Genomic DNA, 24,239 nt, shown 5'->3' on the forward strand with positions numbered 1-24,239 from the left:
AACAAGCGAGTGAACACCCAGGCAAAGACTGTGATTTCCAAGATGTCTTACTAATTACCCTGGTTGTGATTTAATGGTAATTATTTATTATACTTCTTTATATTCTGTAGCAGTTAATAAAACCCAAAACCCTCAAATGCTGGAGTTATGATCCATCCTCCTGGCACAATGATATTAAGACACAATCCCTCTTAGAAAAGGTTTAATTATAAGGTATGCACTAAAGCTTCATTAATTTATATTACAGAACTAATTGCAGGCCTGGGGTTTTTTGTTTGTTTTGGGGTTTTTTGTTCTTTTTTTTGTTTGCTTGGTTGGTTGGCTGGTTTGGTTTTGTTTTTAATGCATGTGGTGGGTTGAAAAGTCCCCTCCAACATTAAATTTGCCAGACCAGCTCAGCTGGAAGCAAATGAAAGCTGTATTTACAAGCAGAACTACAATCTACAATGAAATGCAATGAATATGCACAAAATATACAGTGTTTACAATATTTACAGGTATTTACAATTAATAAACAGCACAAGCACCCCCCCCAGCCAAAAACCGGGGGAAGCTAATAGCTTCTCCCTCCCTGCCCCTCCTTTCCCCCTTGTACATAAAAGGGATAAGAGAAAGGAGCAAAGAGATGTTAGACTTAGCCAAAACAATGCAGCCAAGGTCAAGCAGAAGGAGGTAGTACCTCCCAGAAGGAAGAGGTGAGAAGAAAAGACATTGTTTGGTACAACTAGTTTAAGTCTCTTATCTCTTCCAATGGGATTGTTTAGAACTATCATTATTTTCCTTGTTACACCCAATAGTAATTCATTTACATTTTACTACTTTCTGTTCAAGATCTGTGAAAAAAATTTAAAGGCATAGCCTAAAACTACTACAATGCAGCAGAAGTTCTTGAAACAATGTTCATTCTACCATGAGGGTCAAATTCTGCAGTAATTGTAGAGAAGGCAATGAATGAACTGGAGTTTAGTTGCAAATTTTCCTGCTAAATGGTGGCAGAGCAATTCTGGCTAAGGTTGGAAAGGATTTTTTAAGGCATCCAGGGTGTGTGGGGGTGTGGAAGGAAATGTCAGATTTTCAGTCCCAATTGGGTATCAACTAAACACAGCCACCAATCTGTAGAACTGAGTGAATTTGTGAGGAAGGGTGGAGCTGGGTGTTAAGAGAAGGGCCATAATGCTGTAGTGATCCAAAGAGAGTCTGTCTTGACTGTGAGTGTTTTCAGACTCACAGTGTCTTTGGGTTTAGGTTTTTTGATTGCTCTCAAAATGGACTAAGGAAAATACTGGGTTCCAGATACTCCCAAACCTAGGTGAGATTCGGTTTTTGAGAACGCCCCACATGTGCTGAGTGCTCCTCCACACATTATTGTTGGCAAGATTGATTTCTCAGTTAATTTGCATGTGCAATCTTTTATCAGGGACATAGAGGTACATCAGCATGCCTCCAAAGCAGACAGGGGTGGGTTTCTGATGTTAACTCTCACACCCAGAGCCTGACTGTGTTTAAAGGATGCTCAGTTTCCAGTGCCATTTTGGGCTGTACCAGACTAGGAATTCAGTGGTCTCTCATTTAAGAAAAGCATCCTTTTGGGTGGTGTTAGCTGGAAGTACAAAGCTAGTGTACATGTGATTACAGAAGGCTTGTTTCAAAGCGTGTTGTGTTTGTGGCAGTGCTGGGTTTTCAGGGTAAACTCATGAATCTCCCAAGGGCAACCCGGGACAGCAAACGATACCCAGCCTGAGAAGAAAACGTTTGCACAGACATCTGCGAAGGGAAACAGATGACTTTCTCTAAATCTTTAATAAATTATACTGAATCAATTATCCAACTCCTCTCTGTTAAGCACAGCTGAGATTTTAACTGGGACCCAGTGAGCTAAGACCCAGCCAGCGGGAGTGGTGCCAAGCTGGGCTCCGCTGGGTCTTTCTTTGCAGCTCTTGCTGGCTGTCTGTGTGAAAGGTGGATGGAGCCCAAACACAGCTCGGAGCATGGCTGGGTGTATGCAGCGAATAGCAATGAGAACGGCACAGAGGCGCTGGGCTTCTCCGGTGAAATCAGAGACCGAGTCTGCAGACGTTATGGAAAGCATCCAAGAGGACGGAAAATGTGCATCAAACAGGTTCTATGGCTACAGCCAGGAACTGCTGCGTGAGGAAGAGGCAGGAGAAGGGAGTGGGGGAAAGTTAAAAAAACAACAACAAACAACAACCCACAGAAGCACCCAACCAACCCAACCCCCCCAACCAAACCCACAGACAAACCCCCAATCAAACCAACCCCCCCAACCAAACCCACAGACAAACCCCCAACCAACCCAACCCCCCCAACCAAACCCGCAGACAAACCCCCAACCAAACCCGCAGACAAACCCCCAACCAACCCAACCCCCCCAACCAAACCCACAGACAAACCCCCAACCAACCCAACCCCCCCAACCAAACCCACAGACAACCCCCCCAACCAAACCCGCAGACAAACCCCCAACCAACCTAACCCCCCCAACCAAACCCACAGACAAACCCCCAACCAACCCAACCCCCCCAACCAAACCCGCAGACAAACCCCCAACCAAACCCGCAGACAAACCCCCAACCAAACCCGCAGACAAACCCCCAACCAAACCCGCAGACAAACCCCCAACCAAACCCGCAGACAAACCCCCAACCAAACCCGCAGACAAACCCCCAACCAAACCCGCAGACAAACCCCCAACCAAACCCGCAGACAAACCCCCAACCAAACCCGCAGACAAACCCCCAACCAAACCCGCAGACAAACCCCCAACCAAACCCGCAGACAAACCCCCAACCAAACCCGCAGACAAACCCCCAACCAACCCAAGCCCCCCAACCAAACCCGCAGACAAACCCCCAACCAACCAAAACCCAACACCACACAAAATCCAACCAACAAAACAATAAAAACCAAACGACGCCGCGGAGGAGGGAAATAAAGGGTGAGACACAGAGCGTCCTGCCAGGCAGGGAGCCCTCGGAAGAAGCCTTCCCTGCAGGGCCGAGCCGAGGGCGAAGAGGAAGCGCGGACGGGCGCAGCAGCAGCCCGCCATGCTGCCTCGCGATACAGGGGCCGGCGAGGGCGGCCTGCTGCTACGGTGGGTCATGAGGGACCCTCTGCGCCGCCCTCTCCGAGCACCGCCCCGCCCGCCCCCCGCCGAGTGACGTCACCCCCAGCTCGGCCGGCGCCATTTTGAAAGTGGAGGATTCGGGGGGGGGCCGGAGCGAGGCGCGGAGCGGGGGCAGCCCCAGAAACGGAGCCGGCCGCACCCCCGCCGCCATCCGCCGCCATCCGCCCCCTGCCGCCGCCCCTCGTCCGGCACCTGCGGCCCAGCCGCTCTGCGCCGAGACCGCCCGACCCGCCTCGGCCGCTATCGCCAGCCCAACATGGCAGGTAAGGGGAGGCTGCCCCCGCGGGGCACCGGCCCCTGCCGCCGGGCGGGGGGCGCAGGTGAGGCTGCGGCAGCGGCCTGCCGGCCACGGGCACTGGGCAACCTTCGTGCCCCGCCTGCCTCAGCTCGCCGGGGTTTTCTCCCTGGCCTCGCAGCCCGCCGCTGCCTTTCCCGAGCTGTGGCTCCCGGCGTGCCGCTGCCCCTGCCTCGGTCGCTGCCCCGGCCCCGCTCTTCTCTGTCTCGCCTGCGCCCTCCCGATTTATTTTTTTTTTCCCTTCTGGGGGGTCGTCTTGCTTTCCCACCCCCCCCTTATACCTTTCCCTCCCTTCTAAGGGGGGGAAAAAGCCCACCCCAAAAGCAGGCAAGCAGGCGGAGGGGTTCGGTGGGGGCAGGGGTGTGTTTTGAAGTTGGGCACGCCGGAGCCTTGCGGACTGGGTGGGTCTTTCGCCTCCTTCTCCTGGCTGTGTTTTCCGCCCCACAGGCGTTAGGAATCGGGTCCCTGCCCGAGCTGTGCGCTCAGGTGGAGTTGGTGTGGGCTGCACAGGGCTGCTGTGCGCGGGGAGGTGTCGAGGTGCAGACGTGCTTGTGTCGGGGATGAACTGCAACCTTCTGCAGGCTGCAGCTTTTAAGCATCTGCGAGTGAGAGTAAAATTAGGTACGGGGTGTAATTAAATAATACCAGTCTGGCTGTGCTTGCTTTCTTATTTCTTCCTGTGCTCGCTCCCCATTTTGCATCCCAAAGTGCTTTTGGTAGGCTGGAAGTGTGTATGCATAAGGCCTTCTCCTTCTTACTTTTCCTCGAGATTTCTTAATTTGGAAATGCCTCCGCCCCCTTCCCTGCACGTTAATTGTCTTTCCAGGGCCTTGCATTTGGAGGAGCAAGCAGGAGGGGCTGCACTAGGTTTGTGCTTTGGTTTTTTTCCCCCACACCATATGCCCATGCTCCACCCTCCTCTTTTTGTTGTAATCCTGGGGAGGGAAAGTGCCAACTCGGTTCAAGCCAAAATTTTAGTCGTAATTAGAAGGAGCAGTGGATTTCTTACAAGCTGCACCCTTCAAGTGCTTCCATGGTGGCAGCTGCTAAATGGCAAATGAGGCTGGAGAGAGGAAAGGGGATGTGTTGTCGATGTGTTGGGGAATGGTAGGGGAGATGCGAGGCAGAGCTCTCCAGGGCAGCGTCAAGCAGGTCCCTCGCATAGGTGGGTGCTTGGACTTGCCTTTGCCTCCTCAGGCTGCCTGCCTTGCATGGCTGTAATCCTTCAGAAAAGAACTTAAGGCAAGGAAAAAATGCAGACTGGACTCTGATTGTGTTCCAGTACTTCTCTCAGCGTTCTGAGTCACTTGGGTTGTTGGGGGTTTTGGTGTTTTTTTTTTTTGTGCAAAGATTATTTTGAGGTTTCTGGTTTCCTTGTCTTGGACATTTTCCCCCCCTTTAAGTTAGTGTAGAAGCATGAAGAAGTCCCTTCTCTGTGCTTTGTTGTCCCCAGAGCCGTGGCAGGGCTCTGGATTAGTGTGTAAATGCCATCTGTTGCTCAGCCTGTTGGAGCTGTGCTGAGGACAAGTTCCATTTTGACAGTGGCTTTCAAAAGAATTAAAAAAAAAAAAAAGTCCCTTTTAGCTTCTTCCTGTATGTGCTCAGCCCTGCAGTGATTTGCTCAGCACGAAATGCAAAAGAAATGGGTGGTGTTTTTTGGTGCGTTTTGGTGGCAGGGTTCAAATGAATCGCTGCCTTCCGCCCGGCCAGTAATGTTCCTGAAGTTTTCTCTGCGATCCGTTTTCTATGGTAGTAGAGCTCGCTCACATCACGTTGTTTGCTTGCTTTTCTGCTCAGATTTGCTGCCCTTTGTTTTTAAGACTGATAAATGTTTTCATTACTTCGGCGAAGAGACTAAAACTGTGGTGAAACTCTTTTTCTTCAGCCTTTAGTGGAGGTCGAGTTGAGTGTTGTGTAAGCGAAGGAGGCTACGGGCGCCCTCGGTTTGCGTTGGATGAAGGATTGGAGCTTTCCAAAGCCTGCAGCTTAAGTTTGGTTTTGTGTGTTTGTAGAGGGTTCTGACTTCTGCAGGAGGAAGAAGGTTCCCGTGCAAGATGATGTCGGCTTTAAACGCCTGTCCCGAGTTAGCTTGGTGGATGTGCCCGACTCCAGCGAGCTCTGGGCGGCCGGAGGCTGCTGCGCTGAGCGCTGGTGTCCCGCTAATGCCAAAACAATCTCTAAAGGAAAAAGGTGGGGAGGGGCGGCCTGGGACTGTGCCTCCCGCTGCTCGGGAAGTGGGCGTGCACCGCGCTGGCTGAGATGTTCTGCTGACTATTGTGTGCTTGCTCCTGCGGGAGGCTCTCATTTTTTTCGTTGATTGTGGTTTTTTTCAGGAGCTGGAGGAGGCAATGACATTCAGTGGTGTTTTTCTCAGGTGAAAGGCGCTGTGGATGATGATGTAGCAGAAGGTAAGAGCAATATATTTTTTGTTGTTGCTTTTTTTACTGAATATTTTCTGATATTTTTTTAGCCACTCCTGAGGCAGGGGGATGTGGATGTGATCTTACTGAGATACCTCAGAGCTTCTGTAAGCAACTGGAGCAAAGCAAATAGACATTATGTGCATTCGGAAACCCAAGTGCAGGGTGGGACGGAACGGGTTTGTGTGTACTGTGCTGCACACTTCTAAGAAGGGCTGAATTCAGGCTGCTTAAATGTTTTGCTTTTGATTTATTTTTTTCCTAATCTGCAAAATGGGAATATGATACTTGCATTTCACAGGGAAGTTCTATGAGAGATAGTTAATGTTGGTACTCTTTGAAAATCTAAGTGTTAGATAAAGATTAGGTCATCTTCCCAACCTCTCCAGCTCCTCTTAACGAGAAGAGGAAGGAATCTGAGTATCTGTGCACTGTCTTGGGAAGTAAAGGAGGTGTGTGTTTGAAATAATACTGGAAATTGCCTGCAGTATTCCCAAGGTGGCAGTGCCAAATGTCATCTCACACTAAGATGGCTGCCTCTAGTTGTGACTGGTTGAGAAATGTCTTTCTCATTTTCTTTTACTGGGCTTGGGGATCATCGGAGGAATCACGCTTTGTGCTGCTGCATCGCTGCGCGAGAGAGCAGGCTCTCTTCTGTGAGAAGACTCCCACTGACTTCTGACTTTCTTCGTCTGTGAAGTCCTGTTTGCAGAACAGAGCCTGCAAGATCAGGAGTTAAATGTTTCTTTGCAAGCAGCTGGCCCTTGGCAGTTAGGCGATTGCAGGGCACTTTTCTTTCTGTACGTATCTTGAATGCTCTGAGTTACAAGCAAGATTCATGCTGTGTCTAGAGAAGCCATTACTACAGCTTCCATTGTTTCCACATTCCACCTGTGGCTCACTAACTTCAGAGGCCAGTATGTCAGTGTAGACATCAGTGACTTGTTTCTGTTGGTGCAGCACGTGGCAGAGAATATGCCTTCAGTGATGGGAGAGGGGACAAGAAAGCCGTAACTATGTTTGTAAAGTTTCATTTAGAGTTCTTGGGGAAATATGTTCCAAAGCTTGAACTCAAAGCTATTGTTAAATGTAATTTTTTCTTCCTCGTCAGACTTCAAATTCTGAAACCAACTAAATCCTTGATGAAGTTCAGATACTGAAGTTGTCTGTGTGGCAGGTGCTTCCAAGTAATTCTGCATTAAAACAAACATGCTGACATGCATGTAATAGAGATGAACTTTCTATATATGTGTGGTCAAGCAGTTTTCATGGGGCTCTGGACATGCAGAAGCCAGGAAATAGGCTGTCCTTGACTTCCTTGGCTGTGCTGAAGCATTGTGCTTTGTGTTGGGAAAGATAACTCACCAGCCTTGTGCTTCCTGACAGGTTAGCAGTGCACTGCATGGACTGCAGCTGTGGTTGGGGGACTTCACTGTAAGTTCATTAACTGGCTTCACTTTCAGCAAGCCAGGCAGGATGGCTGCCAAAAACTTCTAAGAATGTCCATTTCTGACTTTATGGGAGACGTAGCCGTTCTGATTTGGTGACCCAAAGAGAACTTTCACCTCAGCATCAGCTGTAGCTGACTTAAGACTTATCCTAAGATGAAAATGCCAGAGCCTTGATAGACTGCAAGACATCCTGAAATGTAAATGTCTAGATCCTGGAGACAGCTTCCAAGGCTGGTTTTGATACTTGATTGTAATGAGTTGTGGAGCTGAAATTCTCCCTCCCTACTGTATGTTTAGCTCCCACAATTCCTGCTGGAGATGGTTAAGAGCCAGTTGTCTAATTGAAATGCAGTTTCAGCTTCCATGCTGTCCTTCAAGACTTCCGGTGATACTGTTGGAAGGGTTAATAATGCATCAAGGTGGTTGCTTTTTTCCTTCTCTAGTCATATTTCTGGCTTGGGAGTTTACTCCAATGAAACACAGCCTTGTGTGGTTCTTGAAAAAGCTTTGCATGCTGCTGGTCTTCATTCAGAATACCCAAGGAAAAGTTGACAGTGGCTCTGAGTGTAGTCTGGAGACTTTTCTTCCTTCCCTGTCTTTCTGTTTCTGCCTGCTTTCTTGTGGCAGGCAACATGCTGAAAGATGAAGAAAATCATGCTGTCTGAAAGTGAGATGGTTGTTTAACCACTGTGATCTGCGAGCTGATGAGTGTGGGCTCTGACCATGGCTGTGCCTGAGGACAGTGCCAGTTTTGTGTGGTCATACCTAGGATGTGGATTTTTGTCTTTTGAGAGGCTACAGAGAGATCAGATCTCCTATTTTAGGAGAACTTGTGGAATGCTGAAACTTCACTAAAACCAGAGTGAAGAAAACAAACCTGAAGGAAATTAGGGGTTTCACTTTCTGTTTTCTTCCCCTTGGCAGTGCAGTGTTGCAATGTTTGTATTGGAAAGCTGGCTTAGGCTGAATCGGGAAGTGTTGACCGGGAACAAGGCATCCGGTTAATTGCACTGATCAGCAGAGCGTGAACCCTGCGGCCTCTCCACAAGGTGATCTGTGAGACATGGCTGATGGAGGGGAAAAAAATAATACAGTAACAGCAGCAGCAACTTGGAAAAGGCCTCCTGAGAAGGCTGGTAGGCATCTTCCAGGGCCTTGCAGGTCAGCTCTGACCCTGTAACCTCTCCTGTAGAACCAGTGTTGCTGTGGGTGCTCAGGCTGGCCTGTCTGGCTATTGCAAGGTCAGTATTTGGTGGCTTTGGCTGAAACATGAACTCTAACACATACAGGTTTTGATTTTTCTGGCTTTCTCAGCACTGTGTGATAGATGGATGTGACTTTCTTGTGGAGATAGTGAGGGTGGAAGGGAAAGAAGAGGGACAGCTCAAGGAGAGGAGATGACAGTGAATCTGTATCTGGGGACTGCCTGTGCCATTCTGCTGCAGCAGAGCTTTTCTGATTCATGGAGTACAAATGTGAGGAGGCAGAAGAGTAGCCTCTCTTCTGTTGATAAGTGTGGAATCTATCCTTGCTGTAAGCTGTGGCCTGTCTCTCTTGGATCCCAAAGTTAAGCACAGAAATTGGGTTATAAATGGAAATCTGAGTGTCAGCATCATTATAATTTAGGCCATTGATTTTAACTAATGGCAAAAGTTTGCCTTTTTGTGATTTAGGAGTCTCCTGGGTGAGGGCAAGGGTGTTGAAGCTTGTGCTCTTGTTTCTGAAACAGCAGATTCTTTGCTCAGCAGAGGTCTTCCTCCCCTCTTCATTTTCTATTTGTCTTGCTGGAGCCCAGTTCTGCAAGGTCTGTGTTTAACTTGTTTTTATGTGCTCTGGAGAATCCAGAGCCAGGACATTTGGATTAGTCAGGACTTCTCCAGAGGAGCATGGAGTCATTGCCCTTGGTAAGTTCAGTGATCAGGTTATCAAGAGCATCTTGTAGCGGTTGGATTTTTTCCTTTTGTGCTGGCACTGTTTCAGTGCAAGTAAGACTTAACTGTCCACAAGCACATGGCTCTCTTTGCATAGGAGAAGCTTCCTTTGTGGCAATGATCACAGGCAAGGATGACAAGGATTTTCTGCAGCAATTGCTTCATCTTAAGACTTTTTACTCTTATGCTGTTCTGTTGTCCAAGAAGTGGCATGATTGCAACTCCAGTTGGAAACAACCAAGAGCTGAGTTTAAACTGTCTCTGAAAACTAGACACTTGCTTAATGAACTGAGTTTGTACTTCAGAACAAATGAAGTCAAATTTGGTTTAATCACTTGGCAGAAGGAAGAGTCAGATTTCTGTATCTAAATTTCTTTCAAGTGTAATCCAAAGATGTGGGATGCTTTGCTCTTCTTGTGTCGCTGGCTTGAACTAAAAATCGGTTGGCAAAAGGAGTGAGGTCTGTGTGCCGTAAATGCAGAAGTTACAGTGGTCAGGACTCCAACAATACAAATGAATGCAACTGAATGTCATTGGCAGTCCTGGTGGATTATAGCTCCTGGTCAGTTTTAATGCCTCATAACTGGTAGGTTTAGAGGTGCTGCCTAAACAATTCTGCTCTGGGTATTTCTACCTTAGAAATTGTTTTCTGTGGTAGCTGTAGCTCCACAGAGTGTGTTTTGAAAGAAGAAAAGTGAGAAGTGCAGCTCCTTGTGGAAGCAGTGCTGAAGTAAGAGTTAAGAGCTGGGTGTTCCTAGCTCTGCTGTCTGCCTGTTTTGTTTTTTCCCTTCTTTCTGTTCTCTTCTGGCTTGCCTATTTAGGCCATGGCTACATGTTTGGCAGCATTTCTGCTTGAAGAGGCACTCCTTCCTACTTTGCCGACACAAGTGTTGCTGTAAATGCAGAATGAGTGTGTTTGGGAAGCTGATACAGCTGAAAAGTTCTTAAAACTGTGATTTTGACCAGACTGTTTTTCAGCTGAATCGAGCCCTACTCTGGTTCTTAGAGCTCTGTGTGTGCTTGTGCCAGTACGGGGTAGAGTGATCAAGTGGCTCAAGGCAACACAAGGACCTACCTCTGGAAAAGAGTTGGTGTCTTAGAGGACTTTATGGACAGTCAACACAAGTTCCTGATCGCCAGGTGCTCTGCTGCTGCTGGACAGGACTTTCAACCTGTTCAAGATCTAGCCTTTGAACAGGTGCTATCTGAAGGCCAGCAATGGAACACCATGACAGCATTGCTCTTGTGTATTATCTGAGGAGATTGAACTAAAATACTGGCAGAGTGAAACGGTTGAAGGTCTGATGTGGTGCACTTAACACTTGCCAGAGGTTCTGCATCACTTTTGGATATAAAGACTGAAGCTGCTCCAAGTGTGTGCTGCTTGTGAAAATAAATGGGCCTAGAGTTGTTTGGGTGGGGTTTTCTTTTACTGGGTTAGGTTGTAGTCAAATGAGATTCCTGGACTTACATCTGTGTGGAGGTACACTAGAGGTGTAAAGTAGGGGTGCTGGGAATGTGTGGTTGGGGGCAGCATGTAGATTTTGTGTGACAGCAGGTCACACAAACACATGCAGGGATGTGCACACAAAATGCCATGTACCACTGTGCTGTAAATCATCTTTTGGAGCACTTTTTGCAGCTAAAGCAGCACACATGGGGCAGGTTCTCTTCCTTTGTTGTCCCCACAAGCAGTGCATGGAGATAAGATCTACTCAGCACCATTCCTAGCTGTTAGTAAACAGCTCTGTGTTGGTATCAGTGCAGTTCATTTTCTTGGAAGCTGTTGTAGGACAGAGCACCACTTAGACAGGAGGTGGATTACTGACTGCTTCCCTGTAAAGCATTTCAAAAAGAATCTGGAAAATGATAATCTGCTCTTGTCGTGTCTTAGAGCTCTTAATATGATTTGAAGAACTGATCCCTTGTTTGGGGGTCTGACTTCACCTAAACTCATGGATTGTCTTACCTTTGGGTAGAGTTGGGCCTGCTTTGATTTAGGTGCTGCTGAGGGCTGCATACAGTGTCACAGTATCATTGAGGTTGGAAGAGACCTCAAAGATCAAGTCCAACCTGTCACCACAGACCTCAGGACTAGACCATGGCACCAAGTGCCACATCCAGTCCCCTCTTGAACACCTCCAGGCATGGTGACTCCACCACCTCCCTGGGCAGCACATCCCAATGACCAATGACTCTCTCTGTAACGAACTTTCTCCTCACCTCAAGCCTAAGCTTCCCCTGGCGCAGCTTGAGACTGTGTCCTCTTGTTCTGGTGCTGGTTGCCTGGGAGAAGAGGCCAACCCCTTCCTGGCTACAACCACCTTTCAGGTAGTTGTAGAGGGCAATGAGGTCTCCCCTGAGCCTCCTCTTCTCCAGGCTAAACAACCCCAGCTCCCTCAGCCTCTCCTCACAGGGCTGTGCTCAAGGCCTCTCCCCAGCCTTGTTGCCCTTCTCTGGACACCTTCAAGTCTCTCAATGTCCTTCTTAAACTGAGGGGCCCAGAACTGGACACAGGACTCAAGGTGTGGCCTAAGCAATGCAGAGTCCAGGGGCACAATGACTTCCCTGCTCCTGCTGGCCACACTGTTCCTAATGCAGGCCAGGATGCCATTGGCCTTCTTGGCCACCTGGGCACACTGCTGGCTCATGTTCAGGCAGCTGTCAATCAGCACCCCCAGGTCCATCTCTGTTTGGCAGCTCTCAGCCACTCTGACCCCAGCCTGTAGCTCTGCATGGGGTTGCTGTGGCCAAAGTGCAGCCCCTGGCACTTGGACTTGTTGAAAGCCATCCCATTGGACTCTGCCCATCTGTCCAGTCGGTCGAGGTCCCTCTGCAGAGCCCTTCTGCCCTCTAACTGACCAACATCTGCTCCTAACTTGGTGTCATCTGCAAACTTGCTGATGACTGACTCCATCCCCTCATCCAGATCATCGATGAAGATGTTGAAGAAGATGGGGCCCAGCACTGATCCCTGGGGGACGCCACTGGTGCCTGGCCACCAGCTGGCTGTGGCACCATTCACCACCACTCTCTGGGCTCAGCCTCCAGCCAGTTCCTAACCCAGCACAGAGTGTTGTGGTCCAAGCCAGGGGCTGACAGCTTGGCCAGCAGTTTGCTGTGGGGGATGGTGTCAAAGGCCTTGCTGAGGTCCAGGTAGACCACATCCACAGCCTGCCCCACATCCACCAGATGGGTCACCTGATCACAGAAGGAGATCAGGTTGGAGAGGCAGGACCTGCCCCTCCTAAATCCATGCTGGCTGGACCCGAGCCCCTGGCCATCCTTCAGGTGCGCAGTTATTGCCCCCAGGATAATCTGCTCCATCACTTTCCCTGGCACTGAGGTCAGGCTGCCAGGCCTGGAGTTTCTGGGTTCCTCCATCAGACCCTTCTTGTGGATGGGGACCACAATTAAATCTGCTGTGTGCTCCTGTAGTGCAACCATCAGCTGCTGGTGGACTCAAGCTAAGCTTTTTGTTCTTCAGGAAGCACTGTCCTCCCACAGCAGTGTTAATAGTATGAGAAGCTTTTACAACTGCTTGAGGGGTCTTTTCCCTGTTTTCAGCGCTTTATAGCATGCAGTACCCTGACTGTGCATAGGGTTTGCACAGGGTTTGCAGGGTGAAACTGAGACTTAGCCTTATGAAATTATTTAACTGAGTAAAAAGTCTTAGTAGAGGTGGGCACATGGGTGGTGAATGTGAACGGAGACAACAGCTAGCAGACTGCTGTGGTAATACTCAAGGGGTGGCCTCACCAGTGGCCAGTCCAGGGGGACAATTCCTGTCCTGGTCCTGCTGGCCACACCATTGTTGATCCATGCCAGGATGCTGGTGGCCTTGACCACCTGGGCACACAGGAACTAGCTGAGAACATTGTCTTTCAGGAAGCAGCACTAGGCCCTGCAGTCAAAATAGCCCCATCTGGGCAATGTAGACTTTTAAACATGAGTGGAAAAGAGGTAACCACAGCTACTGTGCAGCAGTAGCAGTACCTGACAGTACGACTGCAAGTATTTCTTGGAGGCTTCTGTGCATGCCTGTAGTTCAGCAGCAGAAACAGCAGTGGCTGTAAGCTTCTAACTTGCCATGCTTTTGTTGAGCTCTGGAAGGAAGCAGCCATTCTTCACAGAAATGCGTTTTCCTCTTGGCAAGCCACAAGTGATAGCACTATGAAGAAACTCAGCATATTTAGGTCATATGTTAAACCCTCAAGCAGTTACATTTGTGTCTCATTTTAGAAGAAAATGTGAGGGTCAGGAAATGAGGGTTTTAAAGAGTTGCACGGCAAGAGTGGTTTCCAGGTATGCTTTTTTGGGTAGGAATGTTTCTCTTTACATTTTCGATTGCAGTTCTTAAATTAATGACCTGGGAATAATGTGCTCTCCAAACACACACAGTTGGCAGTCTGATTTTGGAGACTTGAGAGAAATAAAATAATTGAGTATATTCAGGAGCAGGTAAGGAAACTGACTCCATCCTATGGCTGCTTATTTAAAACGTGGAGTAATTACCAGTATATTCTTGCCTGTTAAATGCTAGAAATGCTCCACTTTCCTTTTCCCCTCATGACTACAAAAAGTATTCCATGGACCATTTGTTGACTCTTAAAAGCAGTGATTTCAGTTGGCCTTTCTCCTGTGAGTAGGTCAGTGGAAGATGCTTCCCAGAAATTGTCTCTGTGTTTGACTATCAATGGAGGTCTTTTCAAGCAACTTCGAAGGTTAAATTGGTCCAGCAGAAAAGAGCTGCCTAATGAAATAAACCTTAGCTGCAGCAGCCATATAGCAATTCTCAAAGACACTTTTTGGAGAGCTCCTGGACTCTTTTCCAGTGGAATTACTTAACAAACCTCTAAGTTCTTGGAGCACTGGCTAAGGATTCATTTATAGATGTACTGGAGATCATTTAAAACAACAGCCCTGGGACTGGCTTTGAACAACTGTCCTGTTCAGCTTGTTTTGCTCTGAACTGTGAGCTTGAAATGGAAGGAGGAATTAGAATTCCTGTTGCATCCTGACTTGCTTCTAGGTTCATTGTCAGTTCAAGTAGCTGCCGCTTCTGAAAGAGCTGCCCCTTCTTTGGACCTTCACCAGCCCCTGCTTTGAGCTGGCAGGGACCTTCACCAGTGCTCACCTGGGAAACTGAATTAAAATTATATGCCTGGGGTTATTTGCTGTCAGCTAGTAACTCAGAATAAAATGAATCTTACTCAGGAGTTGCTTCTCTTGGAGAAATTATAATGACTTTAAGGCAACCTGAGAAACTAAGGCACGGACCAGCTTGCTCAAGCCTCTTTCGCAGCCCTTTTGTGCTCACAGGTGATAGGTGCTCACTCACAGGCAAAACTCTGCTCCCAGGGAACTGAATTCATCTTTGAGGCCATCTCTTCTAACAGATCAGTATGAACAAACGGCAGTTGAAGATGGAACTCACAAACCTCATTCCATAGTTGAGCAGTGAGAAAATGGCAGTGCTTTAGAGAGGTGGTGGCAGCCTTCCCCGGCAGCATTAGAGAAGGTGAGAGATGTAAAATAATAAACTTGAAGTATTTTGTGCAAATTGGTGGGTGCCCATTTTTGAGATGTGTATCACCATGTGCCTTGCAGAATTGGTAGCTGTAGATGCCATTTTGCATGCAAAGAAGTGAGTGTTGAGAATCTCTGAAAGTCCAGGCCAGGAACTAGGATTGGCCTCTGCTTCATTTATATCTTTTTTTTTTTTTTTAAAGAAGCTGAGGCATGTGTGCTTGGGCCAGAATAGAAACATGGCAAAATACTTGCCAAGTTGAGGGGGGGGGAAAGGAGGCAACTGGTAAAGGGAAGACTTTTTTTCTCTCGGGTTCCAAGTGCCACAAAAAATGCAGCAAGTACTAAAATGAGCTGCTAAAGGAGTGAATGCCCATAGTGAAGCACTTGTAACGTTTTATTCCACCCTCACTTGAAAGCCAGAGCAGTGCATTCATCCCTGCTGGAAACTTCAGCTGTGTTTGTGACCTTCACAGGCGCTCTCTTCCCCGGCAAACTGCCTGCAACTCCTCTAGTGAGTCTGCGTCTGCCCCACCTTCCCCAGGGGTGGGTGAGAGTCAATGTTTGCCGTCCCTCTCTTTCCCCAGAAGGAGGCACTGGAGTGTTTGAGGTGCCGTGCTCTGTTTCATTCTGCACCTGAAGATGAAAAGCCTTAGACATTTTTTGTCTTAGCTTTTGCACCTGAAGTAACAGAATAGAAAGAATGAAGCAAAGAATAGAAAGGCTCAAAGGAGCTAAGTCTGAAGCAGCAGGATCATTTCTAGGAGGTGGTTTTTATAGCTATGACAGCGGTGCACATCAAGCCACAGCATCCTAGTAGCTGATTTTGAAAGGCACTGCCAAACTGTGATATTCTTCTAAAACACTGCTTCTAATTTTTCACTTGCAGTAAGGTTTGGAATGACTTCAGCAAAAAAAAACCAAACAAAGAAGAAAAAACCCCAAGATCTTCCAGTGCTCTTAGTCTGTAGCATTCTCAGTGACAAGAAAGGCATTGCCTGAAGGCTTCTGTTCTGTACGTGCAAAACAATAACACAGTGTGTTATTTCCAAATATATTGTTATTTGCAAACAGAAAACCAACCACTGGCTTTTCTGTGCTCTGCAGCCCATTGAAATTCTGGCTGACTCCAGCAGAGCTTTTTCCATAAATAGCTCTGTACTACTTCAGAACACAAACAACCCCTGAAAAGATCTAAAGTGAGATCTTCTGAGGGAACTGTGTAGCCTGTGCTATTAGTGTGTGCTTAGTGCAGAGTCGGGGGCAGGGGGGCAACAGGAAGGCTTCTGTAGGTTGTGGGGGCTATCAGTAGGAATTTGGGTAGCTCATAATCCAGATTAGTTTCAGGGACTTGAGCCACCTGGTTTGAGCATAGGGGGAAGGAAAAGACGCACTAAAATACACATCTGTGAGCAGAAGAGACCCAGATATGCATTAGTGTTGGTCATCACCTAATGGCTTTTGTTTTGGGCATTAGGTAGTGGGTCAAGTAAATAGGACTTGAAATGATTTAGTTTTTCAATGAGCAGACACCCACCTTAAAGCTTCCTCTTAACTGCTTTTACCAATTGGATGTTAGGTTACATGGATTAATCCACAGCTCATTTTGTAGTGCGTAGATGAACATGCTCTTGAATAAGTAACACAGGGGCAGCTCTTGTGTAGGTGTGTTCAGCTTTAATTGCTGTCAGTGATTCTGAGTAAGGTAATTTCTAGTCTTGAGGGAGAAGCAAGTAAACATTTGTGAACTAGATGAAGAGGAAAGTAAATGCTCCTATGTTTTGCTTTGGTCACAGGGCTGATTTTCTGCTAGTCCTGTTGCTCGTTGCAGAAATCTCCCTTGAAAGGGAATCAGAGGGCATGAAAACAGCGTTGGCTTTTGTGAAAGCCACGCTCTGAGCGGCAGACTGCGCTGTCCTTCTTGGCCCCTGCTATCAAGCAAATGTGTTTATCAGCTGTCACAGCAGGATGAGGAGGGCATCACAGAGAATGGGGCTGACAGGACCTTGGGAGCTTGTTAGCACATTCTCAGAATCTTTCAGATGAACCGGTTACTGCTGTTGGTCTTTGAGTGAAAACCCTTCATCTGCAGAGATTCTGCAGGCTCAGAGGCATGTGTTTGAAAGCTTAGCTCCCCATGGGCTGGGTATCTGAAGTCTGGAATGACTCTTTACACTGTCTGAAATAACTTCTGGTGAGGGAACACCTAGAATTTGTGTGGGGATTGAGTTGCCTGCTGGGCCTGGATGGAAGTGAGCCCCAATGCCCAAGCCAAGGGAGTGCCTCTGTGCCATCAGCTGGGTCTCGCTTGCTGGGGGAGCAGCTCAGCTGCTGACACTTGCTTTCAGGCCTATTTTTTTTTCTTTTTCTTCAAGAATTTTTTTTTCATTCCACCTCAGCATATTGAGAGCAGTTCCCTAAGGAAATGGAAGTACAACTAAAGTAGCAAAGCACTCCTGCTGTCAAGGGGCAGTGGGCCTGTGGGAAAGTGCAAATGTGCTTGTCAGAAGAAGAGGAAATGAAGCTTGAGGCTTAGGCCAAAGTTTTTAATGCATTTTGGGGAATTGTTGTATGATGTCTAACTTGCATTTCATGGTGTGTGCCCTGTGAGGATATGGAACCCTCCTGTAGGCATTGTATATGGCTCTGAGGAGCCTGCTGTGTGTGGTACCATGACTGAGCTCTAGGAATACAGATTTTCCAGAGAAGAGGCTTGAGGTGGAGTTCTGGTCTCCTGCATCTTCACTCTGCCTGTGGTTAATAGGATGTTCTTGATCTGCAGGTCAGCAACAAAGTTGTCAGAGAGGTCAGAAGTGACAGTGCTGTTTTCCTCTTAACAGAGGCTAATTTCTCTGTTCCAGCATAAAGTCTACTCTGGAAAAATCAGTAAACTTGAATTTTTGTCCTCAGCAGTGCTAAAATTGAGATGCTTCTTGAAAATTATATATGTAGAACCAGTTTTGCTGCAGCTTTAATAATGATAGCATTGTACAGTAAAGCTCTGCAGGTAGAAGACATGTTGGAACAAGGCGTGTACCAGAGCACTGTGTACAGATGGCTGTGTTAGAGCAATCAAATCTGATAGATATAAGCCTTTTAGTCTCAGTTCTCCTCATACTGCTCAATAGGTTCCTCAGTTTCATGAGTGATAGTCATAGAACATGCAGGTGCCTAAGGGGGTCCTGTATGAAGCTGTTTGGGCATGGAGTTAGTTCCTGCTGGAGTTAATTTTGTTCTCCTATAATTAGATATGTCTGATCTGTTGGTGTTTGTACAGAGGACAAAAATGATGAGTAACTATCCAAATGAATTCTGCATAGTACCAATACAACTTAACCCTTCTGTTAGCTCTGGCTGGGGGACCTCTCAGTAATCAGGGCAGATTTTGCTGGCTGAACACTGTTTATGGGGTGGAAATAGAACTGGTGTGGACCATTCTCATGCTGGTTCATTAAATAATTTGTTTAAAGACATAATGTGGGCCTGAAAGACATGGTCCCTGTGATAGGAAATGTTAGAAACAGGAAAATTCAAAGGGGAAAAGCTCTTCTTCCTTCAATTCCTTACCACTGTCTGGAGTAGTATTTAACCTGCTTCCTCTCCAGTACAAACTGTAGAAGCAGAGAGCTTGATATAAAGCTAGGTGTCACACATCCGTAGGATGAGAATCGCTGCTCTTTTTCCCTTTCTCTACCTAAAAACTGATTTTAAGCTTCCCAGGTTGGAAGCTGTCAGCATCTAAGTACTGTGATGTTCAGAAAATGGAGCCCCAGGAGCCGCGACACGGAGCAGCAGGCTGCTGTTTCAGGGTGCTGAAATGTTGGGCCCACTGTTGGTTACCTTCTTTGGTTAGAGGCAGAGCAGTTCTACGGGCTGGAGGGAGGAAAGCCTGTGGGCAGATTTGAGGTTCTTTGGGCTTTTTGTTTTTTTATTATATGGTATAGCAGTGGCTGCAAAGAACAGGCTGAAGGAGAAACTCTGACCTTTAACTGCTTGTTCCTAGTTGTGAACAAGCGTTGTAATTGGACAGCCCATGAGGTTGTTCACCTGCCTGGCTAAGGTCATTCAAAACTGGCACAGGAATGGGTCTGGATTTCTGCCATTTGTGCCTCTTGTGTTTGTGATATTAATAAACTGGTGTCAAATGTCCTGGGAACGGGTCATGCAGGTTGAAAGGGCTTTGTTTCAGCCAACAATAGACCTGAGCTAGTGTGAATAGGAGAAGCAAATAGGCACTTCCCTTCATATTTTAAGGAATAACTTGAATTTGGAGAAGCCTAGGTATTAAGAGACTTTAGTGCTCATCCTCTGCTTTTTGTCCCTGGTAAGATGTTCCCTGTATGTACATGCATGTGTGTGGGGCTTTCTAAATATGCTGGCAGTACTAGAGGAAGACAGAATCCCATTTGTTTTTATAGATGCTCTTCAGGTCAAAACTCTAAACCTAGATAATGAAGATCTGGAGAGGAGAATTTTCCTTCTTGTTGCTTTCTTAACCAGGTTTGTTCCTCATATTAAGGAGACTCCCAACTTATGTTTTGCTGGTTCCACTGTTAATTTTTTTTTTAAGTATCAAGCAGTTCTGGAGCCAGTTAGCCTCATTAACTGAACAAGCAGTGCCTGGTCAGCAGGAGCTCCTTGGGGTGCTTGCATCTGGACCATCCATTCTAACTGTACGGAGAGTGCTCTGTTGGCTTGCAGCTTCTTGTGAGCCCAGAGATATTGCTGTGATCAGTTGGTTCAGTCACCTAGTGGAAGAGGTTGGTTTCCTGTGCCTGTGTTCTGAAAGGAACTGCAGTAATATCTTAAGGTTTAAAAATAGTAATTAATCAGGGGTGTGAGGGTTAATGGTTTCTATACAGAAACCAAACAGCTTTGCTTGTGTTTATATGGAGAAAACATTCTTCTGTCTGCTGTAGTTGTGTGTTTATTGAGAGAGGACTTTTCACAGTCATTTTTCAAGCACTTTCTTAACTAATTTGAAACCAACACAAAACCATGTAGCTGTCTGATAGCCGAAATGGGGTCAAGGCACCAGCTTGGGATTGTTTTCAGACAGTGCAGGCTGGCCCTGTAGCTTGTGTGTCTTCTGTAGGTTTGGGACTTCAGTTGCATTATCTCTAGGTTATCTAAGAACCTGTTACAAATGCATCTGTATATTCAAAGCCATCCTGATAGGTGTCTGCCCTGTGAAATAGTAGTCTCCAGGTAGTGGTTCCTTCTCTTCCCTTGTATTGGTGCACTAATGTTAAGGGATTGAATTAAAGCTCAGAAATGCAGATACTTTGCTGTCCTGGCTTGCATTTGGTGGTTTTGGTTTGTTTGGGGGTTTTGGGGTGGTTTTTTGCTGCTGTCAGAATGGTGCCTTCAAGTGTGTTTGATGTTGCCCTACAGTGTTTTAAATCTTAGCACCTGAAATGCCACGTTTCATCCTGGTGCCAGGGGTGTCTCAAGATGTTTTGGGGGAGGAGAGAGACAAATCTGATCTCCCAAGCGTGGGTAACTTCGTGGAAGTCTCTTAACAGACAGTAGTATGTGTCCTCTGAGGGCTGTGGTTATCAGGTGAGGACTTGGTTATTGTCTCAGACGCTGGTGCTTGAAGAGGAGGGCATTGAAATGAAGTCAGCAGTAAACAACAGAATGCATCCTATCTCCAAAAGCCAGCGATGTTGGTGACAACAGAGCACTACACGACTGCTTCTCCCTCAGATGCTCCTCCCTGGTGCTGTCTGGCATAGCAGGGATCATTTCCATGCTTCTGGACAGTGAGAGCAGCCCTCTGTGCTTGCCAGACTCCACCTAGGGACTGTAGCAAAATCAGCAGCCTGCAAGGGAGGAGGCAGCACGCTCTGGAGATGCCAAAGGACTTAAATAACCCAGCATGTAACTGAGAGAGGAGCTGGAGTCCCCCTCTGCACAGAAAAGGGGAGTGCTGATGGTTTGCCATGGCAAGGAGGGTGTTAACCCTGATGAAGATCCAGGAGCGGATCGGTGCACTGTGGAAGATGAGATGGTTCCCCTGCCAGCTCTCAAGCAGCACGAAACCTGCCCCATTCAGCACCAGTACCTTGGGGTCTGTCTGTGTTTTTGACCAAGGTATGGGAATGCAATGCTCTCAATGGTGAGTTACTGCTTTACAATGTCCTGGTGGTGGCTTTGCTGATCTCACCCTGCTTTGGGATTAGTCAAGCAGAAATAATTTTTCTGCCTACTTTTTCAGCGTGTTTGGTTTGCCCTTGGAAACAGAGCAGTCCAAGATTCCAGTGTGCTGCATCCCAACAGCTAATTATTTTTCTGTTGTGATTGCTGCTAAGGGATGTAATTTGTTTACAAATCAATCCAAGTACTTGGAAAGATCATCTGCATGGTGTTGGGCAGGCATCCAAGGGTTTTCAGCACCTGGTCACCCCCAGCCTGATGGACGTTTTTGGAGGTGTGTGGGGGATACTAGAGCTGAAAGTTCCGTCACACAGTTGATTGTATAGACCAAGCAGGACTTCATCAGCTTGGAGATCACCAGTAGCAAGCTTGGATAATCTTGAAAGTTAAAGTAGATGCCAAGAGGAAGAAGGTTGGGAACACTTAAAGAGGAGCAGTCAGCTTCCTGCTGCATGAGAGCCTTGTGCAATTGCAGTCTCCAGCACCCCAGCAGAGCTGAGCAAAGGCTTTAGCCCTTCACTTAAAGCTGTTGTCTGTTCTAACCACAGGGCTTGAAGCCTAAGGCTTTTGCCCTTGTACACCAAGTAAGTAGTGTGATGAATTTATCCATGGGTTTAGGTGGATGTAGATTTGTAAGATTTTTGAGTTGTGGGTTTTTTTCTTTCAGTTCTCCTAGCACATCCATGTCCATATTTAGATCTGCTGGTAGCTGCTGTAATGTCTTCTCTGAAGAGCTCACAGTGTTAGATCTGTGCACATCAAATCAGTAATTACTGTGTGTTCCTCTCACTGCTGAGAGGGGAGTCATCTTGGTTTTCTCCAGCTGATCATTTCCTTAGGGCCTTCTCCTAGCAGAGGATTGCATTGCATTGTGTGGAAGAGTAACAATCAGCCTGCTGGAGTTGCACTTCACTCTGCATACTGCATTTGATTAATTGTGTGTTATCCTTGTGCCCTGCTCACCTGTCAAGGTGAACACTGAACAGTGTGCAGCTGTCAGTCTTACAGAGGGGAGATCAATCACTTCATCTTGATCACAAATTAATGACTAAAGTAACTGCTACCTTCCAGGCAGAGGGGGGAAATAATGTGTGCACTCAAATCAAGGGATTCTTATGTGTGATCTGGATCCTGGTTTATCTTCACACAAGCTGACATCATATTTCTGTCCTTAACACAGTGTTCTTGAGAAACTGCAGCTTGTTTGTGCTTCCAGTGGTGCCAAGTAATCATGGCAAGGGAGGCTGATGGAGACAGGATGATCTTGTTTCACCTTTGTTGCATGGCAGGCTGGATGTATAGCAAACACAGCTGAGCTGTGCCAGGAGGCTGACTCTGCATCTCTTGCCTCTGAGGACCTTACAGCTGAGTTTGTGCATGCCCAAGCTCTGCATGGGCAGCTCTGGGGCAGACTTTGCCTGCCTGTGGCTGCTGTGAGTGCAGCCAGCACAGCTCACCTCACCTCTGGCCTTGGTGGCCACCACCCATCTCTGGGGCAGCCCCAGAATGACATCAGCTCATTCTGATACTGAAGTGAATGAGAGGAAAATCCTGCAGGTTTCACTTCTTCATGTGCAATAAGCCTCCTGCTGTCTGTGATAGCTTCTGTGATGTGCTGCACAATAGTGTCTGTGTGAACTCACTGAGTCGCTTCTCTTCAGCAAGTAGTCTGTAGAGCAAGTACCAGAAACTTCTGCAACTCCAGAACAGGATGAAGGAACCATGCAGTGGAAAATGTTGTTGCTGATTATCATGAGTTGACCGACACGAAAGCTGCAGACTTGCATGTGTAAAAATCTGAGGTACTTCCTTCAGCAGAGATCTGTGTCTAAGGTGTAGCTTGAAGTTGGGGTTCAGAGAATCATTTGGCTTCTGATTCTGCTGCTTAAAAGTGAGGGGTATGTGTGTGACTGAAAAAGTGTTTTGGGGTTACACCTTGTCCTTTCTGCTGTGTACCCCTGTGCTGGGTTGAGGCAGCCCCCTTCCCCACCCCTGGCAACAATAAACACTCAGACAAACGGATTGCAAAAGTGATGGAAAGTTTAAATAGAAAGCAGTGAACTTTTACAGAGAGCCAAAAGCACAGTGACAAAGAAAGATCCCAAACCAGACCCAGAGAGGTCCCATCCCCACCTGAGGGTACACCCAAGACCCCCAGGGCTCCTTCTTCCCCCTCCCACTGCTAGGCTAGTCTCAGCTGGCCAGATCTGAGACTGCCCATCCCCCCAAGGCCTTGGGCCTAGCCAGGCCCAAAGCCAGGAGACATCTCCCCAGTTACTGGCTGACGGAGGAGGAAGAGAAGAGGAGGTGCTAGACTCTGCACTGCATCTTATAGTGGTGCAAAGGATTGTGGTAGGAAATACTACATAATTTCCTGTGTCCACCCCTCTGGGCTGGACTTCTGGACACAGGAAGTAAACATTGCAGGGGGGCACCCAGCTCAAACTGCAACAACCCAGATCCGTGTGACCAGGCTTTTGTCACTGTGGATTCACTATTTCACTTTAGCACTCTGTATAATGCTTGTGCTAATGCCAACCTTCCTCCCTTTCCCCTGGAGATGCTGACTTTGTTAGAGGCTGTTGAATTTGTTTATTCATTTTCAGTAGCTCCTCTTGTTCCCCACCCTTGTGTTCCTTAGACACTGGTGTCTGAACATTGCCAACCAAATGCCTTTTGTCCTTAAGCTGGCAAATTGGTACAGAGTCCTTAAAACACAAGAAAACCACCACCCTCAGAACAGCCCCCAAAACTCAGCAACAACCAAAAGGACCAGCAAGCAGAGGCTCAGCTCATCGAGGTAATGACCATCAGGAAGCATGGGAGTCTGCCTGTCGTGGTGTCTGCGGTTGAAGCACAGACTGGAGGTCCATGGCTGTGCTCAGCTGGAGCAGCAGCTGTAGAAGAGGAACACTTCTTAGGAGTGCAAGCCCCTTCAAGTCAATGCAGTGACAGCACTGAGCTTGTAACTCTGGCAGGGCCAGTTGATAACTGTCCTGCAAATGTCCAGCTCTGAAAAAACCTCTTGAAGGCAGCCCCCCTCGAGCTCTGTGACAGAAGCTCAAACTGAGGAGTGCCTTTGCTTTCTCTCAGCTCTAGCTCTCTGGACCTGGTGGTGACTGTGCAGTGTTTGTTTTTGTTCCCCTGCAGCTGACATAATTTCTACAGTAGAATTTAACCATTCTGGAGAGCTGTTAGCGACAGGAGACAAAGGAGGGAGAGTTGTCATCTTTCAACAGGAGCAGGAGGTGAGTACTACCTACCTAAAGGACATTTCATGTTCTTCTGTCCCTGGTCATTCTCTTTTTA

General features: G+C 47.4%; 1 protein-coding gene and 1 long non-coding RNA gene across 5 annotated transcripts in view; one reads left to right on the forward strand and one right to left on the reverse strand.

Annotated features, from left to right (window-relative positions):
• Nucleotides 1-1,781: 1,781 nt before the first annotated feature.
• Nucleotides 1,782-3,119, reverse strand: LOC137450365 (uncharacterized). 2 transcript variants are annotated; one of them, XR_010989572.1, is made up of 2 exons: nt 2,926-3,119; nt 1,782-2,144 (listed from the first exon to the last, which is right to left on the reverse strand). It is a non-coding gene; the product is annotated as an uncharacterized lncRNA (long non-coding RNA). The 2 variants fall into 2 exon arrangements; XR_010989571.1 differs by having other exon boundaries at nt 2,912-3,119.
• A 66-nt stretch (nt 3,120-3,185) lies between these two features.
• Nucleotides 3,186-24,239, forward strand: part of PPP2R2A (protein phosphatase 2 regulatory subunit Balpha) — a 28,949-nt gene continuing 7,895 nt past the window's right edge. Inside the window, exons 1-3 of one of the 3 annotated variants that reach the window (XM_068156807.1) lie at nt 3,186-3,408; nt 5,774-5,848; nt 24,081-24,178. In XM_068156807.1, coding sequence (XP_068012908.1) covers nt 3,402-3,408; nt 5,774-5,848; nt 24,081-24,178 — 180 coding nt within the window. In that variant the 5' untranslated portion in view covers nt 3,186-3,401. Of the gene's footprint in view, nt 3,409-3,985; nt 4,062-5,360; nt 5,631-5,773; nt 5,849-24,080; nt 24,179-24,239 lie in introns of those variants that run through there. The other 2 variants (XM_068156806.1, XM_068156805.1) reach the window with 2 other exon arrangements.

Source organism: Melanerpes formicivorus, unplaced genomic scaffold (assembly GCF_026170545.1).
Source record: "Melanerpes formicivorus ecotype bairdi unplaced genomic scaffold, bMelFor1.0.p_v2 SCAF_34, whole genome shotgun sequence".
NCBI classification, from domain to species: Eukaryota; Metazoa; Chordata; class Aves; order Piciformes; family Picidae; genus Melanerpes; species Melanerpes formicivorus.